General features: G+C 47.5%; 1 protein-coding gene across 6 annotated transcripts in view; it reads left to right on the plus strand.

Moving 5' to 3' along the window:
• Positions 1–20560, plus strand: part of EZH1 (enhancer of zeste 1 polycomb repressive complex 2 subunit) — an 800790-nt gene that overhangs the window by 405784 nt on the left and 374446 nt on the right. For all 6 annotated transcript variants that reach the window (XM_073608276.1, XM_073608272.1, XM_073608277.1 and 3 more), the window contains one exon: positions 19742–19905. In XM_073608276.1, the coding sequence (XP_073464377.1) occupies positions 19742–19905 (164 nt within the window). The remainder of the gene's footprint in view (positions 1–19741; positions 19906–20560) is intronic.

Here is a 20560-nt window from a genome sequence, read left to right on the forward strand (position 1 = left end):
ATCACTGCTAGGCCTCCTCCTTTTTTTCCTATTCTATGCTCGGTTAGGATACTGCAGTTCTCAGACACCAATTCAGTTAGGATGGTGTTGCAGTCGGGTGTTAGCCAGCTTTCCGTGATGAAGAGGCAATCTATGTTGTTTTGGGTGATGAAGTCATGGACTTCCAGTCTGTGCTTGACTGCAGATCAGGGCACATGCTAATTGCTGTGGTTGAATTGGTGTCTTCCTGTGTTTGATGGTTGATTGTAGGTTGGTCCTTAGTAATTGCTCTTTTAGTAGTACTTTTTGAATAAAGGTTGGTAATGTTGAGGTGGTATTTCTTAGCCTGTGGAGGGCGTCCGCTGAATATTTGAAGTTGCATATGGTGAAAAAAGAGTTGATGTTGATAGGGTGATACGATGATGATACTGATGTAGCGATGTTGAGGTTGCTGAGAAGATGATGGTCCTGAAGGATGCCGCTGCTAAAGGGGTGGTGTAGTTGATGGCAGAAGGTGGTGCGAAAGTTCTGGTGGTGATGGAAGGGGGCCCTGCAGACCTACCGCCCACCCGTTGATCCAGAGGAAGGCGAAAAACCCCTAGCTGAGCTGGCCAATTGCTGCAGCAGAGGAAAAAATTCCTTCACGACCCCCCGAGAGGCAGTCGGACCCGAAGACCCTGGATCAACTGCTAATGGGTGGTGCCCTGGAGTACTTACCTGACCGGGGATGGTCCGGAGATGAGGAGAGAGAAGGAGAGGCTGATGGGGGGGTAGACTGAGGGTACAGAAGGAGAGGGCGCTAAGCGGAACCCAGGCCACTACTTACCAGTACTGCAGCCGCATCTGGGTGGATCAAGGTGGATGCCGGGCTAGGCCTGAGACGTGGTTATCCTTGCTCTATGTGTCACCCTGTGCCCCTACGGTAAGGTCCGGTAGTGGGGGGGGAGGTTGTTCCGGGGTAGGGAAGGACATGCTGACCCACTGAAACAGAAAGTAGGTGGTGAGCTGAGGAAGGTGGGTTGGAGCTAGGCCACAGCCGCAGTCTGTCCCTCGTGTCTAGCGGCTAGGGAAGAGGCGACGGCAGCTGTGGATGGGCCCTGGTGGACTGGGGGATGAGTTGGAGTAAGGTTGGCCCCGGGTCACAGTTCAGTTCTGGTGTGGAGTCCGGGGATGAGTTCCGGGTGGGCGATGGAGTGCAGCGGCCGCGTCTGGGTGGACCAAGCTAGGCCCGAGCCGCGGGTTGTCCGGATGTTTGGTGGCTCCCGGTGCTGCGGCGGTCCTGTCCGTTAAGGTAGGTTTGGGTCCGGTAGGAACGGAGTGTGGGGTAGTGAAGCAGTGGGTCGGAGCTAGGCCGGAGGGGTGGAGCGGCAGGCCGGCACTGGGCCGGAGCTAGGCCAGAGCCGCGGTCTGTCCTGTGGGGCTATCCTATGCGGCTGGCGGGCTAGAATCGAGCATCCGGATGGCCGTGGACGGCGCGGTGAAGAGCTGGGGGCTGGGCTGAGGCGTGAGGTGTCCGGGGTGGTCCCGTTCCTGGTACAACCTAGCTGGGGGGTCCTGGTTCAATTCTGCTGGGGAGTCCGGGGAGAAATCCTAGGAGTCTGGGTGGCCGGATGGCCGGAGCACTGACACACACGTCCGCACTCTGCTCTGACAACAGGTTCTGGGAGGGGTTAGGCGTAGAATAATAGGCATGAAATGAATACCACCAGGACCAATTGCTTTATTAAAGCCCAAATCTGGGCAAAAAGAAAAGTTTTCCCATGCAGTGGTGTGTCCCTGCACTGCACGAGTAAACTGCTCATTTTTGCCTAGGGGATTGGAGAACAGACATATACTTACTGCACTTGTGGCTCCTGCCCCCCATGGTCTAGCAGTTTTGTGCGGTGGACTGTTCCTGACATCATCACACCCATAGACCTGCTCTGGGCACGAGGATGTCAGGAACAGTCCACCTCTTTATCGTGAGGGAGCGCCATTTGCTGGTGGAGCAGAGGATCGGGTGAATATACGACTTTCTTTTCTCCACTGGAAAAAATGAGCAGTTGACCTGTGCAGTGCGGACATAGCCCAATTGCATGGGAACATTTTTTGCCTGGGATTTTGGCTTTAACAAGCCGATTTCTTTGCTACCTCTGTCTCCAGAAATCCTGAAAATAAACCGTCATCACTAAAATCAATATGATCTCCCAACTTGTTGTTGCAATTTATTTATGAAAAGACTGAAAAGTAATTGTTTAACCACTTCAATACTTGACACGTTTACCCCCTTCCTGCCCAGGCCAGTTGTCAGCTTTCAGTGCTGTGACAATTTGAATGACAACCCTGTATCCATGTGAAATTTTTTTTTTTTTCCTTTTCTTTTTTTTTTTTTTTTTTTTTTTTCTTTGGTGCTAAACTGTCATTTATTTCTTTTTTCACATAAAAGTTTATTAAAGCATTAAACTGGTATACATACATTTCTGTATAACAAAAGTTGACAATGTATTATAAAGTACAATACAGCGGGTAATCCGGATAAGTACAGTTATTTTGTCTTAGGTAACAATAATAATGGTTTGCAAACATATAGAGAGACCAGCTTCTCAATTATGACTTCTAGTGATGTCGCAGGCAAGACGTGAAGCGGGCCCAAAGTCGTGTTTCAAGTCTTATCTCTATAGAGAGCTTGATACTTGCTGTATGGTTTATCATTTTACAAAAATGTACTCTGGGTCTCATTAAAGGGAAGGATAAGATAAGTGAAAGGAGAAAATTACAGGAGATACTAGAGAAAGATGGGATATGTGGATAAAAAAAAAAAAAAAAAAAAAAAAAAAAAAAAAAGGGGGGGGGGGGTATATTAAACTACTGGAGGAGGGTACCTAGGGATCGATTGCGAGAGAGGACCCAAAAAAAAAAAAAAAAAAAAAACCAATCCATGGTATTAGTACCGTTCAGCCATATGCAGAACCATTTCAAGTTTTGAATCTTTAAGTGTAGGTCCATGGGTTTGTTAAACATCAAATCAAACAGAATGTGTTAAGACTTTCTACTCATCTCATTAGTTGTTCAAAGACCTGGGAGTATTTAAAGACAAACCACGGAGACCAAGTTTTATGATATTTCTCCGTTATTTCGGAGGATTGTGCTGCTGTGTCTTCCATCTCGCAGATATAGGCAACTCTATTTAGCCAATCTTTGAGAGTAGGAGTATGGGTGGATTTCCAATAAAGTGGAATGAGTGAATTGGCTGCATTAATCAAGTGCTTGGAGAGAGAAGTTTTATATTTTTTAAATGAAAGATTTGTTATATGGAGCAAGCAACATGCCGCATCTAGCTTCAGTTTGGTCTCCGTGATCTGTAAGATAACCTTCCTCACCTCGGCCCAGAAAACTTGGATCGGGTCGCATTGCCACCACACGTGTAACAACGTACCCCTGGCCTTATTGCATCTCCAGCATATTTCTGTAGTTTGAGGGAACCACTTATGTAATTTATCAGGAGTGGCATACCAGTGAGTTAAGATCTTATAAGCCGTCTCCTGCATCCGTGTACTTATCGAGCCTTTATGGGCCAGTATACAAGCAGCTTCCCATTGTTTATCAGTGAATTGTATATTCAATTCTCTAGACCATCTCTCTCTGAACCTGTCCATGTCATCAGGTTGTAAATTCTGTAGTAAAGCATAAGAAAGGGAGGTAGATTTTTCTACTATCTCCCCTTTCAGACATATCTGTTCAAACTCGGTGAGATCTCTTGTGAAGTTGTTCCTGTGTATAGCGGAATTGACAAAACTGCGTATCTGGAAGTATGTCCACATGGGAATGTGAGGTATTTTGTTATCGCTCCTAAATTGGGAGAGATCCTTTATTTTCTTTTTTGTGAAGCATTGCCCAGCTAGTATAGGCATTTTGGTGTCTGTTGATGTCAGAAGGTGGTTGCCCATGCCCGGTGGAAAGTTTGGGTTATCTTTTAGTGGTGTGATCGGGCTTAGCGGAGAAGAGAATTTAGACTGTTTTGCTAGGAAGTGGAAAATGTCAAGGGAGGTACCAATAAGTGGGTGACTCTTTACCGTGAGGGGGTATGCTATTTTTGATATCCATGGTAGAAATTGAAGTGGGGAGGAGCACGTATCGTTTTCTATGGTGACCCAATCCTTATTTTTTGAGTGGCAATGCCAGTCAATGATACGGGCGAGATGAGAGGCATGGTAATATCCCTTAAAGTCAGGTATCCCCAGGCCCCCCAACTTTTTGGGTCTGGTAAGGAGTAAGGCTTTAATGCGGGGCGGTTTATGGGCCCAAATGAATTTCATTTGTATAGCGTGTAGTTTTTTGAAGAAACTATGGGGGATTTTGACAGGTAAGGTGCGTAGTAGGTATAAAATTTTCGGAAGGACAGTCATTTTGCAAACGGCTGCCCTGCCGAACCATGAAAAGTAGGATGTGTGCCAATTTTGTAAGTCTTTTTCGATAGTTTTAAGGATAGGCGGGAAATTCCGTTCATATACTGAGGAGAGTTTGGGTGTTAGCCAGGTGCCCAGATATTTGATTGCATTGTTCTCCCATTTAAAGGGGCTGTTGCTCTGAGCCCTTTTTAGTACATCTGTCGGCAGAGTGATGTTCATGGCTTCAGATTTTGAGAAATTGATTTTAAGGTTGGAAACGTAGCCATACGTGGAGAACTCTTTCAGCAATGAAGGGATGGAAATGTGCGGGTCTGTCAAAAAGAATAAAAGATCATCTGCGTAGGCCGCAACTTTGTATTCTCTGGTATTTAGATTGAAGCCTCTAATGGAGTTATTCATTAAGATGTGTCTAATGAACGGTTCCAATGATATGATAAAGAGCAGCGGGGACAGTGGACACCCCTGTCTAGTCCCATTTTTTATGTTAACACTCTCTGATAATGTGCCATTAATTTTAATTTTAGCTGAGGGATTTTGGTACAGAGCCGAGATCCATGTCAGCATATGTGGACCTAGTCCTATGTGTTCACAAGTCCCCATCATATAATCCCAAGCTACTCGATCGAAGGCCTTCTCGGCGTCAGTGGACAAGAGAAAGCCCTCGATCTTTCGCTGACGTGCTGCATAAATCAGATCCAATGATTTCGTCACATTGTCTTTAGCTTCCCTGTTAGGGACAAAACCCACTTGGTCTGGTCCTATTATATCATGCAATAGAGGCTTCAATCTGTTGGCGATAATTTTGGCTAATAACTTGACGTCAAGGTTTAGTAGGGAGATCGGGCGATAGCTAGCGCAGTGTATTGGATCCTTGCCTTCTTTAGCTAGTACTGTTATGTGTGCTGTCAAGAAGTCGTGTGGGACGGATCTCTGGGTAGATAGTGAATTTAATGCGTTTGTTAAAGGGGAAGTCAAGATGTCTAAAAACGTTTTGTAATAAATGGCACTAAAGCCATCTGGGCCTGGACTCTTTCCTGTTTTCAACTCTTTGATAGCTTTCTGGATTTCTGGATGTTCTATTTGTTTCTCTAATTGTGCGATGTCTTCTATAGCTATGGGTGGTAGATTGGATTCTCTCAGGTAATTTTTTATGGCCATGTCCCTATCTCTCACCATTTCGTTGGGTTTATGTTGGGGTGGGAGGTTGTATAACTCAGAGTAGAATTCATGAAATTGTTGTGCGATTTTATTAGTTGCTCTTTCTATTTTACCTTTTTTATTTTGGATACCTAAAATTGAATGTTGGGAAATTTGACCTCTCAGTGCTCGTGCTAGGATTTTTCCCGTTTTGTCCCCCTGTTCGTAATAAATCTTTTTTTTGAAGAAGAGAAATCTCTTGGATTTAGTTTCTAGTATATCTTTGAGGGACTTTCTTGTTTCTAATAATAATGTCGCTGATTGGGTAGTAAGTGATTGTTTATGTTGAGTTTCTAAGTCACGTATTTTGTTCGTCAGTTTATTTATTTCCAATTCAGTTTCTTTTTTTCTTTGTGCGCCCATTCGGATTAGTTCCCCTCTGATATAACATTTGTGTGCCTGCCAGACCATTAAGGGGTCTGCTGTTGGGGTGGTGTTAAGTGTAAAGTATTCTCTTAATGATGACGTTATTTTTGGTAGTAAGGATGGGTCTGTTAAAAGTGACGAATTTAATCTCCACGTGCTGGATCTCACGGTGGGTTCCAATATGTTCAGCGTGATGGCTATTGGGGCATGGTCCGAGATGGATTGTATGCCTATGTGCGCCGCACTTAAAGTGTCAAGGTCCCTTTGTGAGATGAACAAGAAGTCTATTCTCGCATGTCGGTTATGTGGTATCGAGTAAAAGGTGTAATCTCGATCCTCTGGGTGTAAAAATCGCCATGAGTCGATCAGTGATAAGGAATTTATTAAGCTTTTAATTTTTTTGAGAATTTTATATGTGAGATATGTTTTCCCAGTGGAAGTGTCTTCAGAAGGGTTAAGAGGAACATTAAAGTCTCCTCCCAGTATCACTCTCCCCGCATGGAAACCTGTCAGAGCTGCAACCATTTTCTGACAAAATATGATTTGCCCTGAGTTCGGAAAGTATACGTTGGCTAGAGTTATGGTGTTTCCGTGACATGATCCCTTCAGGAAGATGAATCTTCCTTCTGGATCCACTAGTTTATCTGTTATGTCAAATTTTGCATCTTTGCTGATTAGAATTGAAACCCCTTTGGATTTAGAAGTGTTGTGTGTGGCATGATGTGCCTCTGTGAAGTATCTATCCGTTAGTTTTGGTATATGATTTGTTTGGAAGTGTGTTTCCTGGAGGAAAACAAAACTGGGCCTACCTTTCTTCAGTTCTCTAAGGAGAGAGGATCTCTTCTCAGGAATGTTCAAGCCCCTTACGTTGTGTGAGATGATTGTGGGGTTGCGTCCTAGCCCTGAGTAAGCCATGGTGAGGAATCAGAGAGAGACGGCCCAAAAATCCCCTGTACCCTGCTCAGTGGGGAGTATAATCAGACAAAAAACAAAGAAAAAACAGGATTAGGTTAACTTAAATTAAATTAATTAAGATTAAACTTACTGAGAATATGTACAGTAACAACACCAAATAAATGAAAAAAAAAAAAAAAAAAAAATGAAGCTAAGTGAGATTATATACCGTATAATGAGGAATATGCGGACAACAGAGAAATATCCGCTGTCTGAGGTATTTAACGTTCTGTATAGGTATATATATGTAGGATGGTTATCCCAAAGAGGGGTAGGAGAGGGAGTAGGAAATTAGTTTAGAGAAGTAAGAGTGGAGAAGATCTAGGTACTTCCTCCTCGGGCAAAGCAGTATGCCCTGGAGGATCAAGTTTAGTGTGGGTCAATGGGCACAATCGATACCCACCACGCACACTATTGTGGGTTTGGGGAAGGAACTCAGCGAGGGGGACCCCTGAGAGCAAACACCTATCCACCTGTATCGCAGATATCCGAATAGTCTGTGGGATGTAGGTGTTGTTCAACAGTAGGTGAACCAAGCCTGGCCAGACTACGGCCTAATAATCACATTTAAAGTGCTAAAAGGTCTGATCTGCACTGTCAAACAAGTTAAACAACAATATTAAGAAAAAAAAGGGAAAAAAGAGAACTCTGTAATAACAGTCAGCTATCAATAGGCTCATTCCTCTAGCCACCTTGTTAAGCGGTTATGACTTGCAGATTAAGGGTTAACTATACAGCTTTTATCTGTAATTATGGCTGTAACAGGAAGTCCGCTCCAAAAGACCCCTTATCTGTGCATTCAGATATGTTATGCATGTTGAGGTTGGTTATACTTAACCGAGGACCATACATGACCATAGGATGTGTGGGTAACTCAGCTCGAGTCGGGTCTGGTAGCGTCCGGGTTCGAGGCAAAAATAAAACATAAAAAAGAGAGAAAAAAAAGTAAAAATTCTCAAAAATAGACCAAGCCGCTTGTTTTAGTAGCTATCCATGGAACAGAGGTGGATATGATTTTCACAGTCATAGCTATGTGTCGGAAAGGCTGATGCTGTTATGCTCGTTCTTCCATCATGCTTCCATCAGGATGTGCGCGGCTGCGCGGTGTGCCACTTGACTGTGGGTCAGAACGAAAGTGCTTCTGTTTCTTTGTATGCTGTTTTTCGGGTGTATTAAGAGGAGAGCGTAGAGGGCTCCGAACTTGGGGTGTGATATTAAACTCCTGGTACCAGTCCGGTAGCTCAATTACTCCTAGTTGGAGTGCATCACAGAAATCCGGGAGGTCTTCTGGCGTGCGAAGCGTATGTTGTCTACCATCAGAAGTGACCAATAGGGCGAAGGGAAAGCGCCAAGTGTATCTGATTCCTTTCTCCCTCAGTTTATCCAGTAGAGGTCGCAAGGCCCTGCGGTTTTTCAAGGTGATCTGAGATAGATCTTGAAATAGTTTAATGCATTCTCCATTAAAAATGATTTGGTCATTCCTGCGGGCTTTAAACATTATCTCCTCCTTGAGTGCAAAGCTTTGCAAGCAGCAGATTATGTCTCGTGGGGGTAAGGTGTCTGGACCCCTGGCTCTCAGGGCTCTATGCGCCCGCACGAACTCAATTTCTGTGTCTTCAGGCTTTTCTAATAGACTGTTGAATACTCTCTGTAAGACTGAGGGGATTTGATCAGTTAAGACAGATTCAGGGATTCCGCGGACTCTTATATTATTGCGTCTTCCTCTGTTGTCGAGATCCTCTAAATGCCTATTCATTTCTATGAAATGGCGTGCATGGGAGGAAGTAACTTTATCCAGTCTATGGATTCTAGTGTCCCTCTGCTTCCCTGCTGTTTCTTCAGCGGCCATCTTTTCTTGCAATACTAATAGGCTGGTTTTAAGGTCTGTGATTGCAGCAGAAAATGAGGCCTTTATGTCGGCTGCGAAGCCTGACATGTCCTCATATGTGAGGGGGTGCCCCGCTCGTGAGCTTCTCCTACCGTACTCCTCTGCTGCCGACTGAGAGTCCTCGCTAAATTCATCGTCCGCGTGCACCGGCGCCATCTTGCCCCCCTCCGTATCTTTCAATGCCGCGGCCTGGTTCCTGAAAATATCAGAAATGTCTCTCCCAGCGCTTGAGGCCATGGATCTCCGTGATCGGGTGTGATGTGGGTGTTTGGTTTGTCTGCTCATCCTCTGTGCTGAGTGCAGAAAAGACGTGCTTGGGCCTAATGTCTGGCGGAGCTCTGGAGTTAAGCTGCCATCCTCGCTGCGCGCCAAGCCACGCCCCCCTCCATGTGAAATTTTTATAATTTTTCCCCAATCACCTTTCAGGACAGCACCTGTAGAGAGCGCAGCTCCACCCATTTTACGCCAGGAAACACTGCAGACCTTTAAATCCCTTCTCTTCTACCATGCCTTCAGTTAGTGTTTCCTCCGCCATCGTGAAAGTGCTGCAGGGAACCAATTGAGGGGGGCTGCTCTCTCTCCAGGGGGTGCATTGGGGGGGTTTTCCGGAGCCAGGGTCAGGGGGAGGGTCAAAATGGTGGTGCTTCCGGTCCCCGGAGAGTGTGGACGCCGGGAGGCTTCTATAAGCGGTTGTATTTTCAGAATTCTGCTGTGCACTCTGCATGAGACAGTGGGGGTGTCAGCTGCATCGACAGAAGCAGGCTCTGCAAGCACCGGCCAGGCCCAAGTAAGAAGGGTACAGTGGTGCCCCTATCTTCTCCTTTTGGGCTCTTTGGGTTTTGGTATGGCTGCCCATCCCCCAAGTGTTTGGGGGAGCCTGCTGCTGCAAGGACTGAGGTGGTTGCTCTGAGCCTTACACCTGGATAGTCTGGCTGCTGTTTCTGTTTTGTCACTTTTTTGGTGGTCTTTCTCTGAGGTGGAGGTTTTTTGGTTTGCACAGTGTTGTGTAGTCTCCTAACTGGTTAGGGTTAGCTTGTGACTAGCTCAGTATTTTGTGTTTGTCTGTAGGTTAAGTCTAAAGGCCCTCCCACAGTTCAAAGGAAGTGCCCTTGCTGCAAAAATCCCCTCAGAGATTCATGGCCAAAACCTCTGTGCAAACCTGCTGCTCAGACCTTGTTAAGGAGGAATCTTCACCAAAGATTTATTTTCTTCTGTAGTTAACAGACACTTTAAGCTCTGTCCACTCTTTATTAGTCAAAATTCCAGCAACCCAAACAGATTACCAGCAGAGCACACTATCCAGCTCCCTGGTGTCCACCTGAAGGTCTGCGGGGGTTAGTGACACAGAGGAAGAGGGGGAAATTACTCGACCTTCCCTCAAGGATTCAGATGAGGAAGAGAAAGAGGATGTCAGTAGAACGTCCAGATATAAGTTATCCTTAGACGATCTGCTTAAGACAAATTATACTACCCTCGAAATTCAGGAGGAGAAGGTTCAGCTCTCCATACATGACAAAATGTACCAAGGTATGGACGAATCCAAACGTAGGGTCTTCTCAGTTCATAAGGTTCTTTCAGAAGCGGTTAAAATTGAATAGAAAGATCCGGAGAGGGGTCCTTGCTTCTCTAAAACCCTTAGGAGGAGGTTCCCTTTCGAAGAGGATAAGGCCCATGTTTGGAATAAAAGGCCCTGGGTGGATGCAGCTTTTTCACAGGTTTCTCATCACATGGATCTGGCGTTCGAGGATATGGACATATTGAAAGATGTGATGGACAAAAGGGTGGCTTCTCTCCTTAAAAAAGCGTGGGACTCTACCATGTCCAACCTCAAGCCCACTATGGCATCCACAGTGGTTGCCAGAAATTTGGAATGCTGGTTGGAGCAGTTAAAAGGTCATGTGGAATCCAGGACTTCTAGTAAAGATCTGCTAGAGTCCTTCCCAGTGCTCTTAAAAGAGGTAAAGTTAGAGGCTTCTGCAGAATCAAATAAAATGTCTGCAAAATCCTTAGCGTTGGTCAACTTGGCCAGACGTGCCCCCTGGCTTAAAACGTAGTCTAGTGACTCGGCATCCAAGGTCAAGTTATGTGGAATACCGTTTTCTGGTGACTTTCTTTTCGGTCCGGACCTGGAAACTGTGCTGGACAGAACAGCCAATAACAAGAAAGCCTTCCCCTCCAAGAAGAAACAGCCTCTTAAGAAAAATGTTTGTGCTGTTCCACAGCCCAGAGAGGTAGGGAGCAGAACCAGAAGAACAGGTGGTCCTTCCAGAGGGGTAAGGGAAGAGGAGGGTTGCTCTTCAGGCCTCCCCCTGGATCGGTCCACAAAAAACAAATGACAGCCTCCTCCCGGTGAGGGGAAGGTTATCCTTCCTCCTTCCACAATGGGAGTAGATCACCTCAAGCCCTTTTGTCAGGAACATCATCGCCCGGGGTTACAACTTGGAGTTCTCCGAAAACCCCTCCACAGGTTTTACTCGCACATTTTTATGCTTAGAGAACCCTCCGGGAAGTATCGTCTGATTCTAAACCTAAAGATTCTGAACAAATCGATCCGGTACAACCACTTTTAGATGGACCCAATATATTCGGAAAAAAAATTGTTGTCCCCAGGGTGCTTCATGGCGTCTCTAGACCTGAAGGATGCTTATCTGCATGTCCCAATAGCCCAGTCTTCTCAGAAATTTCTCCGTCTTGCTGTCAATCTGGGGAAGTCTGTGTGGCATCTCCAATTCAGAGCTCTACCCTTCAAGGCTGTCATCTTCCCCCAGGGTATTCACCAAAGTAACGGAAGAAGCACTGGAACCATTGAGGCTGAAGGACATCTCTATTATGCCCCATTGGGATGACCTGCTGCTGTCTGCAGACTCCAGGAGTCAGGTGCACCTACAAGAAACCCAGGTCCACCTCAGGAGCCTAGAGTGGCTCTTAAATCTGGAGAAATCCAACTTGATTCCGGCACAGGAGGTTTGTTTCTTGGGGTACACTATAAATTTGGTACTTCAGAATATTTCTCTCCCGCAGGAGAAAATAGAGAAGGTCTAGTCTGCTGTGAGTCAAATTCAGACCAACCTCTCAGTGACAGTCCGGGTGGCTATGGCAGCTCTAAGGCTGCTTACCGCATCCTTTTTGGCCATTCAGTGAGCCAGACTGCATTCTCGTCCACTCCAGATGGATATTTTGCAGAAGTGGTCATACCAAGAATCTTTGGAGAAGCCAATCAAGCTTGCCTCGAGCGTGAAGATGGTCCTTTGGTGGTCGTGGAGCCCGGTCAATCTGGCCGAGGGTCTCTCTTGGTCCTTCCCCCTGAACAAAAATTTGACTGGGGAGCCCACTTGGAAGGCCCTACAGCACAGGGTTCTTGGTCGAAGACAGAGGCCAGGAAGTCATCCAACTGGCGGGAATTGAAGGCGATTTTTTTTTTAGGTCTCCTGTCTTTTCAGCAAGCAGCATGTACAGGTCCAGTCAGGGGCATCGTGTACAGGTGCTGTCGGACAACGCGATGGCGGTGTAAAAGCAAGGGGGAACAAGAAGCAGAGGTCTTTTGGATTTGGCAGATCCTTACTTGGGCAGAGCGCAACGTGGCTTCTCTGACCGCGATCCACCTGAAAGGGTCTCAGAATAAGCTGGCGGATGGAGCCTGAACCAGGAGGTCTTCCTCATGGTTACAGAGGTCTGGGGTCGCCCTCAGGTCAACTTATTCGCAGGTCAACAGAATGACTTGCATTTACTCTTACTAATTTGCCTGACATATAATCTAGTTGCCTCCAGGATGGTAGTTTTTAACAGTGCCCACCGATTACTGACTATTGACGTTGTAATCTAACCTTTTAATTCATTTTTTAGAGATTCATCCATTGTAGCAAAATTTGTCCATTTGTCTACTGTATGTGTATGATTTGTCACTTTCCTGTTTTCATATCAAACCAAAAACATTGGTGATCACTAGAACCCAACTCTCAATATCAGACAATTGATACCCGTTTGTCAGTACTAACTCTAGAATATAATAATTTCAGATAGGGCTTATGACTAACTGTTTCAGGGAAACCCCATTCATTGTCTCCATTACATCCCTGCTTCTAATAGCAGTTCGAGAATTCCAATTCATGTCAGGCATGTTGAAGTCACCAGTGGCAGCTGGTGGTCAAAATTTTAGGGGGGGCGCAAAACAGACCTCGCCCCCTCACTGGCACCCCCCCCCCCCACACCCGGAGGCAGGCTCTTGCACTACATAGTAGGTGGCAGATCTATAGGAGATTGTATTGTGTATGGTCTGATGAAAAAGGTGATTGGACAGAGTATGGTCAGCTTTAGGACAATACCAAGAAATAAACTGCTTTCGTATAGGAAAGAGGATGGATAGCCAGGATATACACAACCACCAGGAAGGGGTGTGCAGGGATGGATGGACAGGTAGGTGAGTAGGTGGATGGATGGATAGGTGGATGGATAGGTGGGTGGGGTGGATGGATAGATAGGTGGGGTGGATGGATGGGTGGGATGGATGGATAGATGGATGGATAGATAGGTGGGTGGGGTGGATGGATGGATGGATGGATAGGTGGGTGGATGGACAGATGGTTAAGTGGGTGGACGGATGGATAAGTGGGTGGACGGATGGATAAGTGGGTGGACGGATGGATAAGTGGGTGGACGGATGGATAAGTGGGTGGACGGATGGATAAGTGGGTGGACGGATGGATACGTGGGTGGACGGATGGATACGTGGGTGGACAGATGGATACGTGGGTGGACGGATGGATAGGTGGGTGGACGGATGGATAGGTGGGTGGACGGATGGATAGGTGGGTGGACGGATGGATAAGTGGGTGGACAGATGGATAAGTGGGTGGACGGATGGATGGGTGGATGGACGGATGGGTGGGTGGGTGGATGGATGGATAGGTGGGTGTGTGGATGGATGGATAGGTGGGTGTGTGGATGGATGGATAGGTGGGTGGACGGATGGATAAGTGGGTGGACGGATGGATAAGTGGGTGGACGGATGAATAAGTGGGTGGATAGGTGGGTGGACGGATGGATAAGTGGGTGGATGGATGAATAGGTGGGTGGACGGATGGATAAGTGTGTGGACGGATGGATAAGTGGGTGGACGGATGGATAGGTGGATGGATGGATAAGTGGGTGGATGGATAGGTGGGTGGACAGATGGATAAGTGGGTGGACGGATGGATGGATGTGTGGGTGGGTGGACAGATGGTTAAGTGGGTGGACGGATGGATAAGTGGGTGGACGGATGGATAAGTGGGTGGACGGATGGATAAGTGGGTGGACGGATGGATAAGTGGGTGGACGGATGGATACGTGGGTGGACGGATGGATACGTGGGTGGACGGATGGATAGGTGGGTGGACGGATGGATAGGTGGGTGGACGGATGGATAGGTGGGTGGACGGATGGATAGGTGGGTGGACGGATGGATAAGTGGGTGGACAGATGGATAAGTGGGTGGACGGATGGATGGGTGGGTGGGTGGATGGATGGATAGGTGGGTGTGTGGATGGATGGATAGGTGGGTGTGTGGATGGATGGATAGGTGGGTGGACGGATGGATAAGTGGGTGGACGGATGGATAAGTGGGTGGACGGATGAATAGGTGGGTGGACGGATGGATAAGTGGGTGGATGGATGAATAGGTGGGTGGACGGATGGATAAGTGTGTGGACGGATGGATAAGTGGGTGGACGGATGGATAGGTGGATGGATGGATAAGTGGGTGGATGGATAGGTGGGTGGACAGATGGATAAGTGGGTGGACGGATGGATGGATGTGTGGGTGGGTGGATGGATAAGTGGGTGGGTGGATGGATAGGTGGGTGGACAGATGGATAAGTGGGTGGACGGATGGATGGATGGGTGGGTGGGTGGATGGATAAATGGGTGGGTGGATGGATGGATAAGTGGGTGGATGGATAGGTGGGTGGACGGATGGATGGATAGGTGGGTGGGTGGATGGATAGGTGGGTGGGTGGATGGATAGGTGGGTGGGTGGATGGATAAGTGGGTGGGTGGATGGATAAGTGGGTGGATGGATGGGTAGGTGGGTGGTTGGATGGATAGGTGGGTGGACGGATGGATAAGTGGGTGGATGATGGGGTGGGTGGATGGATAGGTAGGTGGGTGGATGGATGGGATGGATGGATGGACGGATAGGTGGATGGAGTGGCTGGATGGATGATGGTATGGATGGGTTGGATGGATGTGGTGGATGCAGTGAGGAAGGAGATATTTATTGATCAGGAGATGGTAGATCTGCCTGTCAGTGTTCTGATCCATCACAGATCAATGTACAGTGAAGGAAGCTCGTCTGGATGGATGGATGCGGTGGATGGATGCAGTGGGGTGGATGCGGTGGATGGATGGGGTGGATGGATGGGGTGGATGGGATGGGTGGATGGATGCGGTGGATGGATTGGGTGGATTGATGGATGGGGTGAATGGATGTGGTGGATGGATGCGGTGGGATGGATAGATGGATGGATGGGTGGGATGGATAGATGGGGGGGATGGATGGAGTGGATGAATGCGGTGGATGGGTTGATGGATGCGGTGGATGGATGGGTGGATGGATGGGGTGGGATGGATGGATGGGGTGGGATGGATGGGTTGGATGGATGGGGAGGGGTGGATGGATGGGGTGGATGGAGTTATTTTTTGATCAGGAGATGGTAGATCTGCCTGTCAGTGTTCTGATACATCACAGTGAAGGAAGCTCGTTTTCCTCTCCTGCTGTCATCTCCTGTCCTCCCAGCACAATGTCACCATCCAGTATGATCAGATCCCCCTGCCAGGGAGAAGCTCTGGTCTCTGCTCTCAGACTGGGTGTAAATGCAGCTGGATGAGATGAGAGGACAGCCTGAACAACTAAACACACACACACTTAACACTAGCAGCCCCATCCAGATGTAATGTCTCCAGAATGTGCTAAAAGCTTCTCTCTCAACCCTTCACTGCACTCCCCCTCCTCCCCAGATCCACTACACAGGCAGCTGCTGCAGGTCTGAGAGCACAACACAAGTTGCTTAATCTTACCTGCTAGCAGCTGCATGTATATATCCCAATCATTCGGTGTGCTCAATGGAGAGGGGAGGGTCTCCCCTCTCCAGTGAACACATGGGGATTAGTCCTCATGGCGGCCATTGTTTTGTAGCCCGCCGGAAGTGACTTTGTTCTCACACTGAGAACAAAGCACCCGGCCAGGCAGATGCTGGTCGGCGCGATCGATTGCGCCGCAAAGCATCTCCAAACCCCGCCAATGAAGCGCCGCGTCTGCAATCTCGTGATTGCATTGATGTGGCGCTTCCCATAGTGCACTGTGTCCGGCGCCTGAACACAGTGCACTTGGTTAAAGAACATTTTTTTTTCTTAAAGGGCAGTTTCAAAAAAAAGTTTTTTTTTATTTTTTTGTGACTACTGCAGGGGGGGGGGGGCCCTATGGACGGGCCGCCACTGGCCCCCTATGGACGGGCCGCCACTGGTAGTCACCCATAATTAAAACCTCTCCCTGGCTCTAACAGCATGACTGTTGAAACCCAGTTCTTAAAGAGGAAGTAAACCCTGATGGGTTTTACTTTCTCTTTGTTTCCCTGCAAAGGTAAAGCATAATGGTATACTATACCTGAAACCGAAGCCTGCGATGTCCCCAATTTCCTCACTGGCAGGAAGCGTCCATTCTTCACCCCTCCTCCTTTCTGGGCCGCGAACTCCGGCTCTGTGACTGGCCGGAGTTGCGTGACGTCACTCCCGCGCATGCGCGCAGGAGCTGCCAGTCACGGCATGACCCCAGCTTGAAACGGCACAGCGTGCCCTTTCAAGAGTGCACAAGAGCCAAAAACGGCATAGTTCGGGGACATAGTAAATATCTCCTAAACCGTGTAGGTTTAGGAGATATTTTTCAAGCACCTACAGGTAAGCCTTATTCTAGGCTTACCTGTAGGTGAAAGTGGTCTGTAAGGGTTTACAACCACTTTAAGGGACAGGGGGGGTCTCGGAGTCTGTCATTTCTACTTTGCTAAAAGCGAGATAAGCCACTTTCAGAAGAATCCACTATTTTACCGAGAAATCTTTCTTTGCTTAGTGTGAGCACAGGCACTTCAATCTGGGAGAGTACTCTGTGCCTCACAATCTGGCTTTCCTACAATTACAATTTGATCTTAAAGTAATTGTAATGTCTTTTTTTTTCCTATAAAAATAACAAATCTTTTATACTTACCTGCTCTGTGCACTGGTTTTGCACAGAGCAGCCCAGATCCTCCTCTTTTTAGGTTCCTCTTCGGCTCTCCTGGCCCCTCCCTCCTGTTGAGTACCCCCACAGCAAGCAGCTTGCTATGGGGGGAACCCAAGCCGGGTCACAGCTCCCTGTGTCCACTCAGACAAGGAGCCCTGGTTCAGCCCCGCCCCCTCTCTCTCTCTCTCTCTCTCTCTCTCTCTCTCTCTCTCTCTCTCTCTCCCGATTGGCTAACTGACCTTGATTGACAGCAGTGGGAGCCGATGGCACCGCTGCTGTGCCTCAGCCAATCAGGAGGGAGAGTCCCAGGCGGCCGAGGCACTCGTGGACATCGCCGGATAGAGATGGGCTCAGGTAAGTATTGAGGGGGGGCTGAGGGGGGCTGCTGCACACAGAAGGCTGTTTATCCTAATGCATAGAATACATTAAGATAAAAAACCTTCTGACTTTACAATCACTTTAACCACTTCAATACAGGGCACTTAGACACCTTCCTGCACAGACCAATTTTCAGCTTTCAGTGCTGTCACAGTTTGAATGACAATTGTGCGATCATACAACACTGTACCCAAACTAAATTTTTATCATTTTGTTCCCACAAATAGAGCTTTCTTTTGGTGGTATTTGATCACCTCTGCGGTTTTTATTTTTTGCTAAAAAAATAAAAAAAGACAGAAAATTTTGAAAAAAATAAAAGTTTTGCTCTTGTTTCTGTTAACAAAATTTGTAAATAAGTAAGTTTTCTCTTTCACTGATGGACACTGATAAGGCGGCACTGTCAGGCACTGATACGGCCGCACCGATGAGGTGGCACCAATGAGCGGGCACTGACGATGGGCACTGATATGCGGCACTGGTAGGTGGCACTGATGGGTGGCATTGATATGCAGCACTGATGGGCATTGATAGGCGGCACTGATGGGCACTCATGGGTGGCACTGGTTGGCACTGATGGGCACTGATAGGCGACACTGGGCACTGAAAGGCGGCACTGATGGGCACTGATAGGCAGCACTGCTGGGCACTGATGGGCACTGATACGTGGCACTGATGGGCACTGATACGTGGCACTGATATGAGGCACTGATAGGCATCCCTGGTGGCACTGGCAGTGGTAGGCATTGGAGTGGGCACTGATTGGCAGCTGCCTGGGCACAGATTGGCAGCTGCTTGGGCACATAGTGGTATTTCCCTGGGGGTCTAGGGGCATACCTGGTGGTCCAGTGTAGATGGCTTCCCTGGTGGTCCTGGGCGGCTTCCCTGGTGGTCCTGGGCGGGATCCGAGGGGGGGGGGGCTGTGCTGATAAACAATCAGCACAGACCCCCCCTGTCAGGAGAGCAGCCGATCGGTTCTCCTCTACTCGCGTCTGTCAGACGCGAGTGAGGAAAAGCCGATCACCGGCTCTTCCTATTTACATCGTGATCAGCTGTGATTGGACACGGCTGATCACGTGGTAAAGAGTCTCCGTCAGAGACTCTTTACCTAGATCGGTGTTGCAGGGTGTCAGACTGACACCCAGCAACAACGATCGCCGCGATGCGCTCCCCCTGGGGCGCGCAGCGGCTCAATATCCTGATCACATCATATGACGTCCGGTCAGGAATATCAAACCACTTTGCCGCCGTCATTTGGTAATAGGGCGGGCGGCAAGTGGTTAAAGTGGTTCTAATCCTTACATATGTACTCAGTGATGGTTTGGTCTCAGGTGATACACAGAGATTAAACAAATCCTCCTACATGAGTTGTACCCGTTTATCTGCAGCCCTTTCCTCTCTAAATCTGTTCAAAATGTTGATTTTTAAAGCTTGTCTGAAAGTTCAGAAAAAAGGGGACGAAGAGCTGAAGTTACATTCTGCAGAGCTCAGCGACTCTGACAGGTGATTGGAGAGAAGGGACTCGCATACTTCAACTCAGCACACAGGAACAAAGCTGAGGCTGTCCTTCCCCTGTCACCTTTTTTTCTCTTGATGTCAGGAAATGTGTCAGAAGTGATCCATGCTGACAACAGACAAAAGTGACACTTGGTGCACTTAATTGGGACAAGTACACACTACAGAGGGATGTGTTTTATTCATATTTTATGTCTGAGGTTTACAACCACTCTGAGAGGATGCGTTTCGGCCCTGTCCATTTTTTTTTTAAAAGCCTCTGGCATCACTGCCCCTTGTCAAAACATTTATTCAAGGAGTGTTTTGGATCAGGCCTCCCTGTGCTTCCTTGGGACTTCAATTTTGTTCTCTCAGCCCTGCAGAAATCACCCTTTGGAACCCAACAGGGAAATCCCTTCAGATGTTTTCTCCTGCAAAGTGGTCTTAGTTACAAATGCAGCTGCTGGTGTGAACTTGTCCTCAGTGGGCAAATGTAGTATACAAAAACAGTTGCAGAGGCTCCAAAAGTGCCCCTGCCCTTTGAAATCAATGGGCAGCGCCGCCAAAGCGCTTCAGTAGTGGAGCTACATGGGTGCTAGTAACCCATTCATCCGCCGCTAGTGGGGGTTAAAAGCGACCCGCTAGCGGCCGAAAAGCGCTACTAAAACTACAGTAAAGCGCCGCTAAAAATAGCGGTGCTTTACCACTGACGCCCCCACCACCTCAGTGTGAAAGTGCCCTTATTGATTTATGCACATTTGTTGATGAGAAAATTCTACTTTGGCCATTTAATCATTTCCCAAATATGGATTTTTTTGTGTTTACACATCTGCATGCACTTATTTGTTTCAGGTACAAGGAACTGACTGCTGCTTCAGACCCCAACGCTCTTCCACCACAGTGTACCCCTAATATTGATGGCCGTTGTGCCAAATCTGTACCAAGAGAGCAGTCTCTTCACTCTTTCCACACGCTCTTCTGTCGCCGCTGTTTCAAATATGATTGTTTCCTGCACCGTAAGTTTGCTTATTTATTGCTACAGTTATTTTGTGAGTTATCCTGCCCTGCTTTTTTGGGCTTGTCTGCTGCTAATGGATTTTTTTGCGGTCCAGTTAGAAATAAGCATTGATGAATTCTGAACACATAGTATATGGCTAAACCACATATGTTCTCAGCATCTCCACTTAACGTGAAGGGGGGCTGCAATCTAGAACTGTGTGAAATTTCTCTATAAAATATACACTATATTTTTAAAAGTATTGGGAGACCTGCCTTTACACGCACATGAACTTTAATGGCATCCCAGTCTTAGTCCATAAGGTTCAATATTGAGTTGGCCCACCCTTTGCAGCTATAACAGCTTCAACTCTTCTGGAAAGACTGTCCACAAGGTTTAGGAGTGTGTCTATGGGAATGTTTGAACATTCTTCCAGAAGCACATTTGTGAGGTCAGGCACTGATGTTGGATGAGAAGGCCTGGCTCGCAGTCTCTGCTCTAATTCATCTCAGGGGTGTTCTATCGGGTTGAGGATAGGATTCTGTGCAGGCCAGTCAAGTTCTTCCACCCCAAACTTGCTTATCCATGTCTTTATGGACCTTGCTTTGTGCACTGGTGCGCAGTCATTTTGAAACAGGAAGGGGCCACCCCCAAACTGTTCCCACAAGGTTGTC

This window comes from Aquarana catesbeiana, linkage group LG12 (genome assembly GCF_042186555.1).
Source record: "Aquarana catesbeiana isolate 2022-GZ linkage group LG12, ASM4218655v1, whole genome shotgun sequence".
NCBI lineage: Eukaryota > Metazoa > Chordata > Amphibia > Anura > Ranidae > Aquarana > Aquarana catesbeiana.